This window comes from Electrona antarctica (assembly GCF_951216825.1).
Source record: "Electrona antarctica genome assembly, chromosome: 17".
NCBI lineage: Eukaryota > Metazoa > Chordata > Actinopteri > Myctophiformes > Myctophidae > Electrona > Electrona antarctica.
In genome coordinates, this window is record NC_136798.1 from 42,202,536 (window position 1) to 42,223,088 (window position 20,553).

General features: G+C 43.8%; 1 protein-coding gene across 1 annotated transcript in view; it reads right to left on the reverse strand.

Moving 5' to 3' along the window:
- Nucleotides 1-19,846, reverse strand: part of adgrg6 (adhesion G protein-coupled receptor G6) — a gene marked incomplete at its 5' end in the record, with an annotated part of 167,576 nt that extends 147,730 nt beyond the window's left edge. Inside the window, 5 exons of the mRNA XM_079526453.1 lie at nt 809-982; nt 1,909-2,218; nt 14,219-14,358; nt 16,598-16,945; nt 18,862-19,846. Coding sequence (XP_079382579.1) covers nt 809-982; nt 1,909-2,218; nt 14,219-14,358; nt 16,598-16,945; nt 18,862-19,846 — 1,957 coding nt within the window. The remainder of the gene's footprint in view (nt 1-808; nt 983-1,908; nt 2,219-14,218; nt 14,359-16,597; nt 16,946-18,861) is intronic.
- Nucleotides 19,847-20,553: the final 707 nt, after the last annotated feature.

Genomic DNA, 20,553 nt, shown 5'->3' on the forward strand with positions numbered 1-20,553 from the left:
CAGCTGCGCCCTCTGGTGGTGGGCGGGTGGTGTTACAGCGTGACACACACACACACAGACACACAGACGTGATCTGCTGGGTCTCATAGTAAATGCTCACTGCGTTCGCAATCACTGCGTTCGCAATCACTAGAAGTGAAAGCCCTATACCACACACTACAGTGGTATTTACTACTCACTGCAGCTGAGCGTGGAGTCAGTCTGGGGCCAGCGAGGTTAATGAAGTGACATTATTCCGGCAGGTAGAGTGTCTCAGCCCTTCGCTCGCCCGTCGTCTATATTAAGGCGTCTTACATAAGCATGAAAACATCACCTTTTGCATAACCAAACGCACTTAGGCCTACTGTCAATGGACGCACAACCTCTCACAACAACTCTGCAGTGAAGAATGAACTGGTAGTACTTGCATACTGTGTGGCTTGATTCACTGAATGAAACACACCTGCTAGGTGTCATAGTGACCTAATGAACTCAATAAACTCCACCTGCTTGTGAAAGCCACCACTATACTCACTGCAGCTGAGCGTGGAGTCAGTCTGGGGGCCAGCGAGGTAATGAAGTGACATTATGGGCAGTATTATGCGTGTCTTAAGTACCAGGTCTTATTACTTAATTTAAGACCTGGAGGCGTGATCAATGCCATTTGGCTATTCTGAGTGGCCAAACAGCATTGACCACGCCTCCAGGTCTTAAGTTAAGTAATAAGACCTGGTACTTAAGACACGCATAATACTGCCCTATGTGTCTCAGCCCTTCGGTCGCCCGCCGTCGCCTATATTAAGGCCTCTTACTATAGGTATATACTCACTGCAGCTGAGCGTGGAGTCGGTCTGGGCCAGCGAGGTGGGGATGTCCCAGTGGCTGATGTCCCAGTCGATGACGTTCCCCGCCGCGTCGCACGTCAGCGCCGCCAGCTGCTGGCTCGTCATGGTGTAGTCCCACAGGCGGAGGTTGTACATGGCCCCGTCGAAGCTGCTCTCGCCTGTGGGAAAAAGAAAAGAAAAGAGGGTGCAGAGGGCGCGAAAAGTGTTATGGTTTTGTGTTTAGCCTCGGAAATGTTTTTATTTCCAGGGAGAAAGGAAGAAAAAAAAAGTAGTGCAAACGTCGGTCTCTCTCTGATTTCTGACCGTCTGCACCTTTGTTAAAGACACACTCTCTCTCTCTCTCTCTCTCTCTCTCTCTCTCTCTCTCTCTCTCTGTCGCTGTAATGTATTAGTCTCATGTCCTGCAGCTGTGTGTAGTTTCTCCCGGGTGCCTATATGCCATAGAAAGCATAGCTGAGTTCCAGTTCTGTCTTATATAGCCGGGGGAGGCACAGGCCCAAAAGCTCAACGGTTAAGGATTAACCTGTGATGTCATGACATCACATATTTGTGTTTTTTTCTATTCACTTTGGTCATTATTAAGGTCCACAGAATGAGAGGCCTGCTCTTCCGGAAACATCGCAAAAAAAAAAAAGTTATGGCCATGTATAGTATACCACACCATAGACAACCAATATAAGGCAAAACGTCATCATACTTTAACCCACGTGTTGACAACGCATTGTAAACAGAAACAGAAGCCGTGTGTGTCACACCAAAAGTGGTGACCTATAGAATCCTGTACATTAGAAGCATCACGCAATCCTCACCCCTACACAGCTGACCGGCCGATTTGAATCGGCCACCGATCGATCTCTAGGTACCAGAGATAGAAATGCCATTAAATCGGGGGTCCGTCGCCTAATGCGTGTAAAACTGGGGGTCCTTGTTGAAATTAATATGTTTCGGAATCACTGCTAGAAGCCGTACAAATCCTCCCTTATCGGGGTCACTGGCATATGTTTTCAAATGGGTCTGTGACCTAATAAATGTTGAGTTGAGGGTCCTTGACACGGAAAAGTTTGGGAACCCCCGCTTTGCTCACCTCCCAGCCTGAACTGGCCTCCGCTGCTCACCGAGCGCCCCCCGGTGGCTGGGCAGGCCTTGGCGCGGTAGTTGCCGTTGAAGTAGAGCGCCACGCGGCCGCCGCCCGCCGCCGTCCACGTGAGGCAGAAGGGCCTCATGGCGGCCGTGATGTCGCCGGCCGCCACCAGGGTATCCAGGGAGCACGGCGTGCCGTCCACCCAGAGCGTCATGGCACCGCTACCGCCGTTCCTGCCGAAACGCAGAGCCACGTCACTGTCGTCGTCGTCGTCGTCGTCGTCGACGCGAGCGTACGTGAACACGTGCTCTTTCTGTTCGGGGGAGAGAGAGAGAGAGAGAGAGATACTGAGAAATACTGTACATTTTGACCAGTATGACAGTATTTACATATTGTATTGTGAAAGTTTGTTTTCTGTTATATTTTATTTTATTTCGGGTTTTTTTTTGCTGCATTTCATGCTTTGGAATTGAATTGAATTGAATTGAATTGAATTGAATTGAATTGAATTGAATTGAATTGAATTGAATTGAATTGAATTGAATTGAATTGAACTGAACTGAACTGAGAGAGAGAGAGAGAGAGCAAGAGAGAGAGAGAGAGAGAGCGAGAGAGAACAATTTGATGTTGTTTTTTCGGCAGCAGATTTCCATTTTGGTTTTAGTCATTAGTCGCTTGACTAGTTTTAATTTAGTTTCAGTCACAATTTTAGTCACCCGTAATGTTTTAGTGTTAGTCTGTAATACAGTACACCAGGGGTGGGCAACTGGCGGCCCGGGGGCCACATGCGGCCCCCACCTTCACTTAATGTGGCCCTCAGGTGAATGTCAGAATACTGATATAACATTGGTTTACAATTCCATAACATGCAAACATGACCCGCTTTAATTACTTCAGTCTAAATTAGTAGCTCATTGCTCAACACAAGTATAATTAAAGGCATTTGAAATTACATAAAAATGTAAATTTTCAGGATTCCAATTCAAAAATAGCAAAAGATTATTCAAGATTTCAATTTGAATATAGCAAAAATAGCCGATCTACAAGCTCAAAACGCGTCGCAGCGCGACGCGTTTTGAGCTTGTAGATCGGCTATTTTTGCTACGACAGTAATGTATGGCCCTAGGGAGTGAGTGTGGAAATATAGTGGCCCTCTCCATCGTCACAGTTGCCCACCCCTGCAGTACACCAAGTCTCTTCACCAAAAATAGCAGATCTACAAGCTCACAACGTGTCAACGCCGTGACACGTCGTGAGCTTGTAGACACGCGTTCTTTCTGTCGGGAAGAGAGAAAAAAGGTTTCTTTGTCGTTATAGGTCTTGTGTGCGGACACGTGAAAGTGATGCTGCGTTCAAACACTAAATATGTGTGTGTGTGTGTGTGTGTGTGTGTGTGTGTGTGTGCACTGGTTTTTCTATCTTTGTGGGGACACAAATCTGTTTACACAGTCACGTCATGGGGACCAGTTACGGTATGGGGACAAAAAAGCTAGTCCCCATGAGGGAAACCGTTAAAAAACCAACCCAGGAGATGCTTTATATGTGCCTGTGAGGTTTTTAGCCTTGGCCCATAAGGGACGTTTTTTGATCATCGTGTGTGTGTAAGTGGTGCTCAGTATCTCCCCCTAAGGGTTTTAGCTGCTATTGCACTCATTACATTCTCACACACACTTTTGTGGCCGCACCCACATCATTATGTGGCCCCACCCACCCTGTTCCCCACAAGGAGGGATTATACCATCAAATTGAGTGTTAACAGGTGTAACAGAACAGGAGATTCCAGTGAAGATGGCAGCAAAAGCAAAACACAAGGTAAGCTATTTTTTTCTGAATGAACAATTAATAAAAACAGTGCTCAACCACAGATATTTGAAAAATCACTATAACCAGTATTTGACCATAACATTTTGTGAATTAGCTCTGATTATTAAGATAGCTCAGTTAGCTAAGTTAGCTCATAACATTTTGTGAATTAGCTCTGATTATTAAGATAGCTCAGTTAGCTAAGTTAGCTCAAATGGCTCACATGGGCTGAAGACAGTTTAGATCAGTTAGAGGGATTGCTTTTCCTGTACTTTCAGGTTAGTAATGACCTTAAAACTACTGTTTTGTAACACAAATAGTTTTGTGATGAAGTTAAGACACTTAGCTTCAGTTTAGCTTCAGATATAAGGATGATGTTGTTTGGTGGTAATTTCATGTAATGTAATCCAATGTGGGCTCCTGAAACGTTTATTTTGCTATTATTTTCTGTGAAAATAGTCAGAATGGGTATACAATTTCGTTTTTGTGTTAGGACTTTCTACTGTATAAAGTATATATGTTGAGTTTGGTCCAGTTTGTAGTGTTGTAGCATTAGCTTCCTTTAGCTGCTGTCCTTCTGTGTAGCACTGTAGCAGTGCAGCCAGTGACTCTGCAATGATGTGATATTAAAGAAAATGGTAATAATATAATAATTGAAACATCAGAAGACGTCCCCATGATGCACATTAGCACGGGGTCCCCAATATGCATGTTTTAAGATGTGTGTGTGTGTGTATTTATGCAAGCTTGAAGGCAAAATATTGAAACTTCAGAAGACGTCCCCATGATGCACATTTAGCACAGAGTCCCCAAGATGCATGTTTTAAGATGTGTGTTTGTGTTTGTTTGTGTGTGTATTTATATGTCCCCGTGATGCACATTAGCTTAAAGTGTGTTAAATGTCCCCATATATCACAGAACTGAAAGTGTGTTCTAAATACCTACTATGTAACAAAATGGTATATTGGACTACATCAGGATGTTGTAATACTAGTAACATTATCTTACATGAGTTATTTCGAACTCGCTTTTATCCAAAGCAACTTCCAATAAGTGCATTCAACATTGATAGTCAAGTGCACTACTTTCACATGCCTAACTCTTTTAAATATTCAATGAATCTTATTCTAAACAGATGTTGAATGACATGCCTGCAACAGGCCGGGGGTGGAGACTCCCCCACAGACACACATGGCTCCAGCAGTTGCCAAGACATCCACTTCAATTGAAAAGGTAAATGGGGAGAGCACACCTTACAAGGTTGTTGTGTAATGTCCTAATGTCTAGTATGACTGTCCGTTCTCTCACACACTCACTCGGTATAATGATGTAAATTTAACAACATAGCCGCAGCCAACTGGTGGTGTTTTTTCCTTTACTGGGGCTTATCAGACTTAACATTATGGTAATGTTTCGGGCCGGGCCAAGTCTTGGGTTGGACCAGTTCGGGTCCAGGCTTTATTGTCAGGCCCGTGAAGAACTCTAACAGCATGTATGACCCTGTGACGCACATTAGCCTAAAGTAAAGGGCATTAAAAGTCTAAATATTGTAGATCACATAATAGGAAGAATAATTGAAACATCAGAAGACGACCCCATGATGCACATTAGCACGGGGTCCCAAATATGCATGTTTTAAGATGTGAGTGTGTGTGTATTTATGCAAGCTTGAAGGCAAAATAATTGAAACTTCAGAAGACGTCCCCGTGATGCACATTTAGCACGGAGTCCCCAAGATGCATGTTTTAAGATGTGTGTGTGTTTGTTTTTGTGTGTATTTATATGTCCCCGTGATGCACATTAGCTTAAAGTGTGTTAAATGTCCCCATATATCACAAAACTGAAAGTGTGTTCTAAATACCTACTATCTATCTACTATTTAGTATGACTGTCCGTTCTCTCACACACTCACTCGGTATAATTATGTCAATTTAACAACATAGCCGCAGCCAACTGGTGGTGTTTTTTCCTTTACTGGGGCTTATCAGACTTAACATTATAGTAATGTTTCGGGCCGGGCTAAGCCTTGGGTTTGACCAGTTCGGGTCCAGGCTTTAATTGTCAGGCCCGTTGAGAACTCTAACAGCATGTATGTCCCCGTGACGCACATTAGCCTAAAGTAAAGGGCATTAAAAGTCTAAATATTGTAGATCACATAATAGGCAGAATAATTGAAACATCAGAAGACGACCCCATGATGCACATTAGCACGGGGTCCCCAATATGCATGTTTTAAGATGTGTGTGTGTGTGTGTGTATTTATGCAAGCTTGAAGGCAAAATATTGAAACTTCAGAAGACGTCCCCATGATGCACATTTAGCACGGAGTCCCCAAGATGCATGTTTTAAGATGTGTGTGTGTTTGTTTGTGTGTGTGTGTATTTATATGTCCCCGTGATGCACATTAGCTTAAAGTGTGTTAAATGTCCCCATATATCACAGAACTGAAAGTGTGTTCTAAATACCTACTATGTAACAAAATGGTATATTGGACTACATCAGGATGTTGTAATACTAGTAACATTATCTTACATGAGTTATTTCGAACTCGCTTTTATCCAAAGCAACTTCCAATAAGTGCATTCAACATTGATAGTCAAGTGCACTACTTTCACATGCCTAACTCTTTTAAATATTCAATGAATCTTATTCTAAACAGATGTTGAATGACATGCCTGCAACAGGGGGTGGAGACTCCCCCACAGACACACATGGCTCCAGCAGTTGCCAAGACATCCACTTCAATTGAAAAGGTAAATGGGGAGAGCACACCTTACAAGGTTGTTGTGTAATGTCCTAATGTCTAGTATGACTGTCCGTTCTCTCACACACTCACTCGGTATAATGATGTAAATTTAACAACATAGCCGCAGCCAACTGGTGGTGTTTTTTCCTTTACTGGGGCTTATCAGACTTAACATTATGGTAATGTTTCGGGCCGGGCCAAGTCTTGGGTTGGACCAGTTCGGGTCCAGGCTTTATTGTCAGGCCCGTTAAGAACTCTAACAGCATGTATGTCCCTGTGACGCACATTAGCCTAAAGTAAAGGGCATTAAAAGTCTAAATATTGTAGATCACATAATAGGCAGAATAATTGAAACATCAGAAGACGACCCCATGATGCACATTAGCACGGGGTCCCAAATATGCATGTTTTAAGATGTGTGTGTGTGTGTATTTATGCAAGCTTGAAGGCAAAATAATTGAAACTTCAGAAGACGTCCCCGTGATGCACATTTAGCACGGAGTCCCCAAGATGCATGTTTTAAGATGTGTGTGTGTGTTTGTTTGTGTGTGTATTTATATGTCCCCATGATGCACATTAGCTTAAAGTGTGTTAAATGTCCCCATATATCACAAAACTGAAAGTGTGTTCTAAATACCTACTATCTATCTACTATTTAGTATGACTGTCCGTTCTCTCACACACTCACTCGGTATAATTATGTCAATTTAACAACATAGCCGCAGCCAACTGGTGGTGTTTTTTCCTTTACTGGGGCTTATCAGACTTAACATTATAGTAATGTTTCGGGCCGGGCTAAGCCTTGGGTTTGACCAGTTCGGGTCCAGGCTTTAATTGTCAGGCCCGTTGAGAACTCTAACAGCATGTATGTCCCCGTGACGCACATTAGCCTAAAGTAAAGGGCATTAAAAGTCTAAATATTGTAGATCACATAATAGGAAGAATAATTGAAACATCAGAAGACGACCCCATGATGCACATTAGCACGGGGTCCCCAATATGCATGTTTTAAGATGTGTGTGTGTGTGTGTGTGTATTTATGCAAGCTTGAAGGCAAAATATTGAAACTTCAGAAGACGTCCCCATGATGCACATTTAGCACGGAGTCCCCAAGATGCATGTTTTAAGATGTGTGTGTGTTTGTTTGTGTGTGTGTATTTATATGTCCCCGTGATGCACATTAGCTTAAAGTGTGTTAAATGTCCCCATATATCACAGAACTGAAAGTGTGTTCTAAATACCTACTATGTAACAAAATGGTATATTGGACTACATCAGGATGTTGTAATACTAGTAACATTATCTTACATGAGTTATTTCGAACTCGCTTTTATCCAAAGCAACTTCCAATAAGTGCATTCAACATTGATAGTCAAGTGCACTACTTTCACATGCCTAACTCTTTTAAATATTCAATGAATCTTATTCTAAACAGATGTTGAATGACATGCCTGCAACAGGGGGTGGAGACTCCCCCACAGACACACATGGCTCCAGCAGTTGCCAAGACATCCACTTCAATTGAAAAGGTAAATGGGGAGAGCACACCTTACAAGGTTGTTGTGTAATGTCCTAATGTCTAGTATGACTGTCCGTTCTCTCACACACTCACTCGGTATAATGATGTAAATTTAACAACATAGCCGCAGCCAACTGGTGGTGTTTTTTCCTTTACTGGGGCTTATCAGACTTAACATTATGGTAATGTTTCGGGCCGGGCCAAGTCTTGGCTTGGACCAGTTCGGGTCCAGGCTTTATTGTCAGGCCCGTTAAGAACTCTAACAGCATGTATGTCCCTGTGACGCACATTAGCCTAAAGTAAAGGGCATTAAAAGTCTAAATATTGTAGATCACATAATAGGCAGAATAATTGAAACATCAGAAGACGACCCCATGATGCACATTAGCACGGGGTCCCAAATATGCATGTTTTAAGATGTGTGTGTGTGTGTATTTATGCAAGCTTGAAGGCAAAATAATTGAAACTTCAGAAGACGTCCCCGTGATGCACATTTAGCACGGAGTCCCCAAGATGCATGTTTTAAGATGTGTGTGTGTGTTTGTTTGTGTGTGTATTTATATGTCCCCATGATGCACATTAGCTTAAAGTGTGTTAAATGTCCCCATATATCACAAAACTGAAAGTGTGTTCTAAATACCTACTATCTATCTACTATTTAGTATGACTGTCCGTTCTCTCACACACTCACTCGGTATAATTATGTAAATTTAACAACATAGCCGCAGCCAACTGGTGGTGTTTTTTCCTTTACTGGGGCTTATCAGACTTAACATTATAGTAATGTTTCGGGCCGGGCTAAGCCTTGGGTTTGACCAGTTCGGGTCCAGGCTTTAATTGTCAGGCCCGTTGAGAACTCTAACAGCATGTATGTCCCCGTGACGCACATTAGCCTAAAGTAAAGGGCATTAAAAGTCTAAATATTGTAGATCACATAATAGGAAGAATAATTGAAACATCAGAAGACGACCCCATGATGCACATTAGCACGGGGTCCCCAATATGCATGTTTTAAGATGTGTGTGTGTGTGTGTGTGTATTTATGCAAGCTTGAACGCAAAATATTGAAACTTCAGAAGACGTCCCCATGATGCACATTTAGCACGGAGTCCCCAAGATGCATGTTTTAAGATGTGTGTGTGTTTGTTTGTGTGTGTGTATTTATATGTCCCCGTGATGCACATTAGCTTAAAGTGTGTTAAATGTCCCCATATATCACAGAACTGAAAGTGTGTTCTAAATACCTACTATGTAACAAAATGGTATATTGGACTACATCAGGATGTTGTAATACTAGTAACATTATCTTACATGAGTTATTTCGAACTCGCTTTTATCCAAAGCAACTTCCAATAAGTGCATTCAACATTGATAGTCAAGTGCACTACTTTCACATGCCTAACTCTTTTAAATATTCAATGAATCTTATTCTAAACAGATGTTGAATGACATGCCTGCAACAGGGGGTGGAGACTCCCCCACAGACACACATGGCTCCAGCAGTTGCCAAGACATCCACTTCAATTGAAAAGGTAAATGGGGAGAGCACACCTTACAAGGTTGTTGTGTAATGTCCTAATGTCTAGTATGACTGTCCGTTCTCTCACACACTCACTCGGTATAATGATGTAAATTTAACAACATAGCCGCAGCCAACTGGTGGTGTTTTTTCCTTTACTGGGGCTTATCAGACTTAACATTATGGTAATGTTTCGGGCCGGGCCAAGTCTTGGGTTGGACCAGTTCGGGTCCAGGCTAATGTCTAGTATGACTGTCCGTTCTCTCACACACTCACTCGGTATAATGATGTAAATTTAACAACATAGCCGCAGCCAACTGGTGGTGTTTTTTCCTTTACTGGGGCTTATCAGACTTAACATTATGGTAATGTTTCGGGCCGGGCCAAGTCTTGGGTTGGACCAGTTCGGGTCCAGGCTTTAATTGTCAGGCCCGTTGAGAACTCTAACAGCATGTATGTCCCCGTGACGCACATTAGCCTAAAGTAAAGGGCATTAAAAGTCTAAATATTGTAGATCACATAATAGGAAGAATAATTGAAACATCAGAAGACGACCCCATGATGCACATTAGCACGGGGTCCCCAATATGCATGTTTTAAGATGTGTGTGTGTGTGTGTGTGTGTATTTATGCAAGCTTGAAGGCAAAATATTGAAACTTCAGAAGACGTCCCCATGATGCACATTTAGCACGGAGTCCCCAAGATGCATGTTTTAAGATGTGTGTGTGTTTGTTTGTGTGTGTGTATTTATATGTCCCCGTGATGCACATTAGCTTAAAGTGTGTTAAATGTCCCCATATATCCCAGAACTGAAAGTGTGTTCTAAATACCTACTATCTATCTACTATTTAGTATGACTGTCCGTTCTCTCACACACTCACTCGGTATAATTATGTCAATTTAACAACATAGCCGCAGCCAACTGGTGGTGTTTTTTCCTTTACTGGGGCTTATCAGACTTAACATTATAGTAATGTTTCGGGCCGGGCTAAGCCTTGGGTTTGACCAGTTCGGGTCCAGGCTTTAATTGTCAGGCCCGTTGAGAACTCTAACAGCATGTATGTCCCCGTGACGCACATTAGCCTAAAGTAAAGGGCATTAAAAGTCTAAATATTGTAGATCACATAATAGGCAGAATAATTGAAACATCAGAAGACGACCCCATGATGCACATTAGCACGGGGTCCCCAATATGCATGTTTTAAGATGTGTGTGTGTGTGTGTATTTATGCAAGCTTGAAGGCAAAATATTGAAACTTCAGAAGACGTCCCCATGATGCACATTTAGCACGGAGTCCCCAAGATGCATGTTTTAAGATGTGTGTGTGTTTGTTTGTGTGTGTGTGTATTTATATGTCCCCGTGATGCACATTAGCTTAAAGTGTGTTAAATGTCCCCATATATCACAGAACTGAAAGTGTGTTCTATATACCTACTATGTAACAAAATGGTATATTGGACTACATCAGGATGTTGTAATACTAGTAACATTATCTTACATGAGTTATTTCGAACTCGCTTTTATCCAAAGCAACTTCCAATAAGTGCATTCAACATTGATAGTCAAGTGCACTACTTTCACATGCCTAACTCTTTTAAATATTCAATGAATCTTATTCTAAACAGATGTTGAATGACATGCCTGCAACAGGGGGTGGAGACTCCCCCACAGACACACATGGCTCCAGCAGTTGCCAAGACATCCACTTCAATTGAAAAGGTAAATGGGGAGAGCACACCTTACAAGGTTGTTGTGTAATGTCCTAATGTCTAGTATGACTGTCCGTTCTCTCACACACTCACTCGGTATAATGATGTAAATTTAACAACATAGCCGCAGCCAACTGGTGGTGTTTTTTCCTTTACTGGGGCTTATCAGACTTAACATTATGGTAATGTTTCGGGCCGGGCCAAGTCTTGGGTTGGACCAGTTCGGGTCCAGGCTTTATTGTCAGGCCCGTTAAGAACTCTAACAGCATGTATGTCCCCGTGACGCACATTAGCCTAATGTAAAGGGCATTAAAAGTCTAAATATTGTAGATCACATAATAGGCAGAATAATTGAAACATCAGAAGACGTCCCCATGATGCACATTAGCAAGGGGTACCCAATATGCATGTTTTAAGATGTGTGTGTGTATTTATGCAAGCTTGAAGGCAAAATAATTGAAACTTCAGAAGACGTCCCCATGATGCACATTTAGCACGGAGTCCCCAAGATGCATGTTTTAAGATATGTGTGTGTTTGTTCGTGTGTGTGTATTTATATGTCCCCGTGATGCACATTAGCTTAAAGTGTGTTAAATGTCCCCATATATCACAGAACTGAAAGTGTGTTCTAAATACCTACTATGTAACAAAATGGTATATTGGACTACATCAGGATGTTGTAATACTAGTAACATTATCTTACATGAGTTATTTCGAACTCGCTTTTATCCAAAGCAACTTCCAATAAGTGCATTCAACATTGATAGTTAAGTGCACTACTTTCACATGCCTAACTCTTTTAAATATTCAATGAATCTTATTCTAAACAGATGTTGAATGACATGCCTGCAACAGGGGGTGGAGACTCCCCCACAGACACACATGGCTCCAGCAGTTGCCAAGACATCCACTTCCATTGAAAAGGTAAATGGGGAGAGCACACCTTACAAGGATGTTGTGTAATGTCCTAATGTCTAGTATGACTGTCCGTTCTCTCACACACTCACTCGGTATAATGATGTAAATTTAACAACATAGCCGCAGCCAACTGGTGGTGTTTTTTCCTTTACTGGGGCTTATCAGACTTAACATTATGGTAATGTTTCGGGCCGGGCCAAGCCTTGGGTTGGACCAGTTCGGGTCCAGGCTTTATTGTCAGGCCCGTTGAGAACTCTAACAGCATGTATGTCCCCGTGACGCACATTAGCCTAATGTAAAGGGCATTAAAAGTCTAAATATTGTAGATCACATAATAGGCAGAATAATTGAAACATCAGAAGACGACCCCATGATGCACATTAGCACGGGGTACCCAATATGCATGTTTTAAGATGTGTGTGTGTATTTATGCAAGCTTGAAGGCAAAATAATTGAAACTTCAGAAGACGTCCCCATGATGCACATTTAGCACGGAGTCCCCAAGATGCATGTTTTAAGATGTGTGTTTGTTTGTTTGTGTGTGTGTATTTATATGTCCCCGTGATGCACATTAGCTTAAAGTGTGTTAAATGTCCCCATATATCACAGAACTGAAAGTGTGTTCTAAATACCTACTATCTATCTACTATTTAGTATGACTGTCTTTTATTGGTTTGGGTTTTATTGGTGTGTATTTGTTAACCCCCTGCACTGCATGTTTTGTATTGATTTTATTGTTGTATTGCACAAGTTGTTTTTCGTGCTAGGCCTGTCCCCCTTCTTTCCCCAAATGTATTTGAGCTAATTATATACTTGTCACTCTATTATCTTATCTGCCTCACTGATGTATTGCCCTAACCTTTTAATATATACTGTGTAGTTATATATAAATAAAGTTGTTACATTTTCCACAAATGCCTCTCGTACATTGTTCCTGTTAATAAAGGGGAAGTTGGTCAAAGTTTACACTCTAGGGGTTCCTCCTGCCCCCTCAACAAGCGGGAGGTGGCGTAGTCAGGATATTAGTACCAATTTGTTCGCTTGTACAATTAAATAGCAAAAATAGCAGTCTACAAGCTCAAAATGTGTTGTGCTTTGACGCGTTTTGAGCTTGTAGATTTTTTAATTGGAAAACTGAATTATGTTTTAGCTATTTTTAAATTGGTTATGGTTTTGAATTATTATTATTATTATTATTATTATTATTATTTTCCCAAATGGATTCATATGGTATGTTACCTTAATAACTTAATTACAAATTCATTGGACATGAAAGAAGGAAATAACATTTTAATACTAGTCATAGACTGAAGTTGCCCGTTTGGAATTAAAGCTGAATGATATATCAGTATTTTGATTAAGCCCATATCTGGGAATGCCCATATATGGACATATTGTATTAATAAATCCATATGACATCAGACATCTATGCATGTCAGACGTCAGTCATCTACATATGTATGTAGCAATACAGCCCATATATGGAGATACCATATATGGAGATAGAGGCATCAGTAATTGTAGGACTCCCCTTTATGCCCATACTGTATATGGAGATCCCTGATGCCATCCCAAGTCCATGTCAACAATATTAAGCCCATATCTGGGAATGCCCATATATGGACCTATTGTAGTCATCAATCCAGATGACCTAATCAAACACTGGAGATCCATACATAAAAACGACTCGAGGTTGCCTCTCGCCCCAGGGCGTTTTACTAGTTAGTAATTACACTTGTTGCAAGGTCCCCATTAATCACATTAGAGCGGACCTTGTGTGAATTATTTAAATGATATTCAAATGAGGTCCCCATCAACCATGTTAACCAGATTTTTCACAAGTCCCCATATGGCATGGTCCAGATATTACTTCATCAATTCTGATATTTAAAGTCGTGTATAAGCTTACAAAGCCATAGTTGTTATACCTGATTTTTTTCATAGCTGTATAACCTTTAGAAAGGGTGGTCCCCACGAGGGATGAAAAAAATGTTGGTCCCCACAAACCACAAAAACCAGTATGTGTGTGTGTGTGTGTGTGTGTGTGTGTGTGTGTGTGTGTGTGTGTGTGTGTGTGTGCGTGTGTGCGTGACGCACGTCTTTCTGGTTGGAGCGAGCCAGTTCAAAGCACACCGTCAGGTGGCTGAGCGTCGGTATGGAGACGGAGCCGGCGACCTTGGTGACCTTTCCGTTTCCGCCCGTTATGGCCACCTTCTGGTTCCTCAGCGCCACTGCAACTGTAGGAGGGAGGAAAGGAAGGAAGGGAGGGAGGGAGGAAGGAAGGAAGGAAGGAAGGGAGGGAGGGAGGGAGGAAGGAAGGGAGGAAGGGAGAGAGGAAGGTGACAGGGAAGGGAGGGAGGGAGGGAGGGAGGAAGGAAGGAAGGAAGGAAGGAAGGAAGGAAGGAAGGAAGGAAGGAAGGAAGGGAGGGAGGAAGGAAGGAAGGGAGGGAGGGAGGGAGGGAGGGAGGGAGGGAGAGAGGAAGGTGACAGGGAAGGGAGGGAGGAAGGAAGGAAGGAAGGAAGGAAGGAAGGAAGGAAGGAAGGAAGGAAGGAAGGAAGGAAGGAAGGAAGGAAGGAAGGAAGGAAGGAAGGGAGGGAGGGAGGGAGGGAGGGAGGGAGGGAGGAAGGGAGAGAGGAAGGTGACAGGGAAGGGAGGGAGGAAGGAAGGAAGGAAGGAAGGAAGGAAGGAAGGAAGGAAGGAAGGAAGGAAGGGAGGGAGGGAGGGAGGGAGGGAGGGAGGGAGGGAGGGAGAGAGGAAGGTGACAGGGAAGGGAGGGAGGAAGGAAGGAAGGAAGGAAGGAAGGAAGGAAGGAAGGAAGGAAGGAAGGAAGGAAGGAAGGAAGGAAGGAAGGAAGGAAGGGAGGGAGGGAGGAAGGAAGGAAGGAAGCCAGAGCCATAGAGTAAGACAGAGTTACAAAAACTCCGTTCACTTCATGGGGCCACATAGGGCCAAGTCCTGGACCGGAAGTATAGGCAGAAATGCATTGGACCCAGGCGGACAACAGCCCAGCTTTAATGATGTTAAATCCCTTTATTTTAGATTGTTTTGTAGTAATCGTACAACATAAACGTTACAGAGACTGTAGTTGTTACTGTACAATACTTTAAAACAGTTGTCATGTTGGCACACATGCCTAAAATAGCTCTTATTTGCGCCGCCCTCGTTGAAAACAATGAATTTCCAACTCCAGCTTGGCCCCCTTTCAGGCTGCATGAACGGCCCTCGAACGCTCGGTTTCTGAAGCCCTCAATATCCTAACTCTTAGATTAGATGGCTCTGGCCTGTACTTCGACGCGCACACATAGCACACATGCACATAGCGCACGCACACGCACACACACACACACACACACACACACACACACACACACACACACACACACACACACACACACACACACACACACACACACACACACACAGCGGGCAGAGCCGTCATGGCTTCCTCTGATACGCCGCTGCCATGTGCTGCGATGTCGATTCCGATGGCGATGTTCGCACACCTATATATGCCACGGTGTATAATTTAGCCCAAATGGACTTAATTGCGCATCCATTTGGTTCCGTTTGTATAGGTACGTTCGCGGTTTTATATGCCATAACGTGCAGGCAGGAATGAGGTCTTAAATTATAGAGGCTGCCCTATATGTTATGATTAACAGCCTCAATATGTTTTATTGCAGCTTTTACTTTTACAATGCAGCGGGTTCGCAGCCATCTCGTGTGCGTGTGTGTGTGTGTGTGTGTGTGTGTGTGTGTGTGTGTGTGTGTGTGTGTGTGTGCATGCGTGCTGTGTGCACGTATTCTTAGGTAAGTGTGAAATGTTAGTGTGTCAGCGTGTGTGTCTTGTGCGGTGAGCGCCACAGCATGTGTGTGAAGGAGCTATAACAACAATGACCAAACATAGCAAAATAACACAAACATGCACAAGGACACACAAACGTGCACACACACACACTGACACACGCCAGCCAATCAACCCTGCCTTCTGGACAGAAAGCAACAGACCAATAACGCGCGCGCACACACACACACACACACACACACACACACACACACACACACACACACACACGCACACGCACACACTTCTTTCGCATTACCACGGTCAATATTGTTGTATAGCACAGTACTTTGTGGACCTCACCGAATTGCATTTGTGTGAGTATAGTAAGCAATGGATCAATCGCTGATTCATCCAAATCCCTGACAACACACACGTACACGCACACACACACACACGCACACGCACACGCACACGCACACGCACACGCACACACACACACACAAACACACACACACACACACACACACACACGACACAGGACACGGCCAAAACACAGTCGAGACGCACGCACACACACACACACACACACACACACACACACACACACACACACACACACACACACACACACACACACACAAACTCAAAGCCACGACGGTGAAACCCGTGCTAAAAAAACAACACAAACCGTGGTGGAAGCTAACCCTAAACCCCCTCTTCTGCACGCTGAAGTCCGAGTGGAAGGACAGCTCCATGACGTTGCCGGTGGAGTTGAGCGTGAGGCCGTGCGCCGTCAGGCCGCAGAACTTGATGTCGGCGTTGCCCGTGTTGACCACGGCGCGGTCGTAGATGCAGCCCAGCGCCTCCTCCACCTCAAAGTCCAGGAAGGACAGCTGGACGATGAAGCCGGCGGGCGCCTGCAGCGTCCACTTGCACGCCTGCGACTTGGGGTAGTCCAGCGGGTAGCAGGGGGACGTGAAGCCCCCGTGGGACTCCGTGAGCACCACGTTGCAGCTAGGCGGGGTGCAGGACAGAGCTATATGGAGGGAGGGGAGGTAATGAGATGCTTAATGAACATGGAATGAGAGAGAGAGAGTGATATACTTAATGAACATGGAATGAGAGAGAGAGAGTGATATACTTAATGAACATGGAATGAGAGAGAGAGAGAGTGATATTCTTAATGAACATGGAATGAGAGAGAGAGAGAGTGATATACTTAATGAACATGGAATGAGAGAGAGAGAGAGTGATATACTTAATGAACATGGAATGAGAGAGAGAGTGATATACTTAATGAACATGGAATGAGAGAGAGTGATATACTTAATGAACATGGAATGAGAGAGAGAGAGTGATATACTTAATGAACATGGAATGAGAGAGAGTGATATACTTAATGAACATGGAATGAGAGAGAGAGTGATATACTTAATGAACATGGAATGAGAGAGAGTGATATACTTAATGAACATGGAATGAGAGAGAGAGAGTGATATACTTAATGAACATGGAATGAGAGAGAGAGAGAGTGATATACTTAATGAACATGGAATGAGAGAGAGAGAGAGTGATATACTTAATGAACATGGAATGAGAGAGAGAGAGTGATATACTTAATGAACATGGAATGAGAGAGAGAGAGTGATATACTTAATGAACATGGAATGAGAGAGAGAGAGAGTGATATACTTAATGAACATGGAATGAGAGAGAGAGAGAGTGATATACTTAATGAACATGGAATGAGAGAGAGAGAGAGTGATATACTTAATGAACATGGAATGAGAGAGAGAGTGATATACTTAATGAACATGGAATGAGAGAGAGAGAGAGTGATATACTTAATGAACATGGAATGAGAGAGAGAGAGAGAGAGATATACTAAATGAACATGGAATATGAGAGAGAGAGAGAGAGAGAGAGAGAGAGAGAGAGAGAGAGAGAGAGAGAGAGAGAGAGAGAGAGAGAGAGAGAGAGGGGTGCAGTACTTAGTTTAGCCCCTTTAGGACCTGACGTCGAAATTAAAAAAAAATCTTCTAAATCCTCCAGTTTTCCGAAATAAATATTTTCACGATTTTTCAAAAATAGCAGACCTATACAAGCTCGTAGCGCGCCACTCGGTGGCGCGCTACGAGCTTGTAGATCTGCTATTTTTCAATAGCTAAATTACAACATCATGTTTAAAACACCAAAAGGGGTTCCCGCCCCAAAATGGGTTAAACAGTTTTGGTTTAGACTATAGTCATTGGTTAGACCAGTCATTAGTCCTATACAACTACAACCTATCTCAAAACCCTCACCCTAAACCTATAACCTCCCACGGGGCAGCAGCACACCTAAACCTAACCTTAACCCATGTCTAACCAATGACTAGTCTAAACTAAGTATGCACCCCAGAGAGAGAGAGAGAGAGAGAGAGAGAGAGAGAGGAGACGTTTGGACCTTAGAGTATATATGAATAGAGACGGCACCCGAGTTCTCCTCCCATCCACTTGCATTAAGTTGCTCAAAAGCGCATGAGGCGATTTCACTGTGCATTCTGGGTAGGAACAGAGTGCATTCTGGGATGGATTGGGCCCAAACACATGAACGCGCTGCCGCTGACTATCATTGCAGGCATTCAGTGTTCACGTGTCATCGTGAACGTGCACAATGATAGTCAACGGACCAGCGCGTTCATGTGTTTGGGCCCACGCTGCAATATCAAATTCGGCCACTATGTCCATTTCGCCTCAGGGTTTCATCCGGGTGCCGTCTCTATTCATATATACTCTAAGGTTTGGACAGACAGAGGAACGTGAAAGAGAGTGTTGCGGGGTCGGTCGATGTCACACAGGAGGAGGCGAGGGGGAGAGGGAACCAGGAGATATAGTGAAAGGGGCAAACAAGCAGAAGGCACAAGTATAGGCGAGCGGACCGGCGGACAAGGCCCCACTACTAGGAGGAGACAGGAGAAGATCTGCTCTAGCAGGGCAACTACTAGGAGGAGACAGGAGAAGTTCTGCTCTAGCAGGTCAACTACTAGGAGGAGACAGGAGAAGTTCTGCTCTAGCAGGTCAACTACTAGGAGGAGACAGGAGAAGATCTGCTCTAGCAGGTCAACTACTAGGAGGAGACAGGAGAAGTTCTGCTCTAGCAGGTCAACTACTAGGAGGAGACAGGAGAAGTTCTGCTCTAGCAGGTCAACTACTAGGAGGAGACAGGAGAAGATCTGCTCTAGCAGGTCAACTACTAGGAGGAGACAGGAGAAGATCTGCTCTAGCAGGTCAACTACTAGGAGGAGACAGGAGAAGTTCTGCTCTAGCAGGTCAACTACTAGGAGGAGACAGGAGAAGATCTGCTCTAGCAGGTCAACTACTAGGAGGAGACAGGAGAAGATCTGCTCTAGCAGGTCAACTACTAGGAGGAGACAGGAGAAGATCTGCTCTAGCAGGTCAACTACTAGGAGGAGACAGGAGAAGATCTGCTCTAGCAGGTCAACTACTAGGAGGAGACAGGAGAAGATCTGCTCTAGCAGGTCAACTACTAGGAGGAGACAGGAGAAGTTCTGCTCTAGCAGGTCAACTACTAGGAGGAGACAGGAGAAGTTCTGCTCTAGCAGGTCAACTACTAGGAGGAGACAGGAGAAGATCTGCTCTAGCAGGTCAACTACTAGGAGGAGACAGGAGAAGTTCTGCTCTAGCAGGTCAACTACTAGGAGGAGACAGGAGAAGATCTGCTCTAGCAGGTCAACTACTAGGAGGAGACAGGAGAAGTTCTGCTCTAGCAGGTCAACTACTAGGAGGAGACAGGAGAAGATCTGCTCTAGCAGGTCAACTACTAGGAGGAGACAGGAGAAGTTCTGCTCTAGCAGGTCAACTACTAGGAGGAGACAGGAGAAGTTCTGCTCTAGCAGGTCAACTACTAGGAGGAGACAGGAGAATGGGCGCGCCATCACTGAGAGCGCGGCGAGAACCGATAGGACGGCTAAGAGGTCCAAGGGCTTCCGGAGACGAAGGACAGACAACACAAGTAAGACAAGGAAGACGTGGTGTATACGTTAAGACGAGGGACATTTAAGGACAAGACGGCATGCGGCGAGGCGCGGCAAAGAGACCTATAGTAAACACACGCCGTTTTAGGAGGTGTATAGGATTCAAGGATGTAGGAAGTCAGTCAAGTGGAGCGAGTCAAGACCACCATGCACCGGAGATGATTAGCGGACTACGTTTGGACAACAGGAGGAGGAGACACAATTGGAGGAACAACATCGTGCAAAGAAGCCAAGTCATATTATGGAAACGGTCTATAAAAACCTAATAGAGGGAATTTTGACTTTTAACATGGCAATGTGGTATGGAAATCTAAATGTAAAAGGAAGAGGCAAGCTGCAGCGAATAGTAAACCTAGCATCAAAAATCATCGGGAAGAGACAGCAACAATTAGGCTGTATCTACAAGGAGGTACTCCGTAAAAAAGCTGTCAAGATAGCAAACGACCCCTCTCATCCACTCTGCAGGGAGTTCGAGCTACTTCCCTCTGGTAGACGGTACAAAGTGCCAAGAGCTAACCGTAACATTTTTAAAAATTCCTTCATACCTAATGCCATTAAGGCACTAAATGATAACATGTCTCGCTAGATTTGTTTGTTTTTCCAATGTA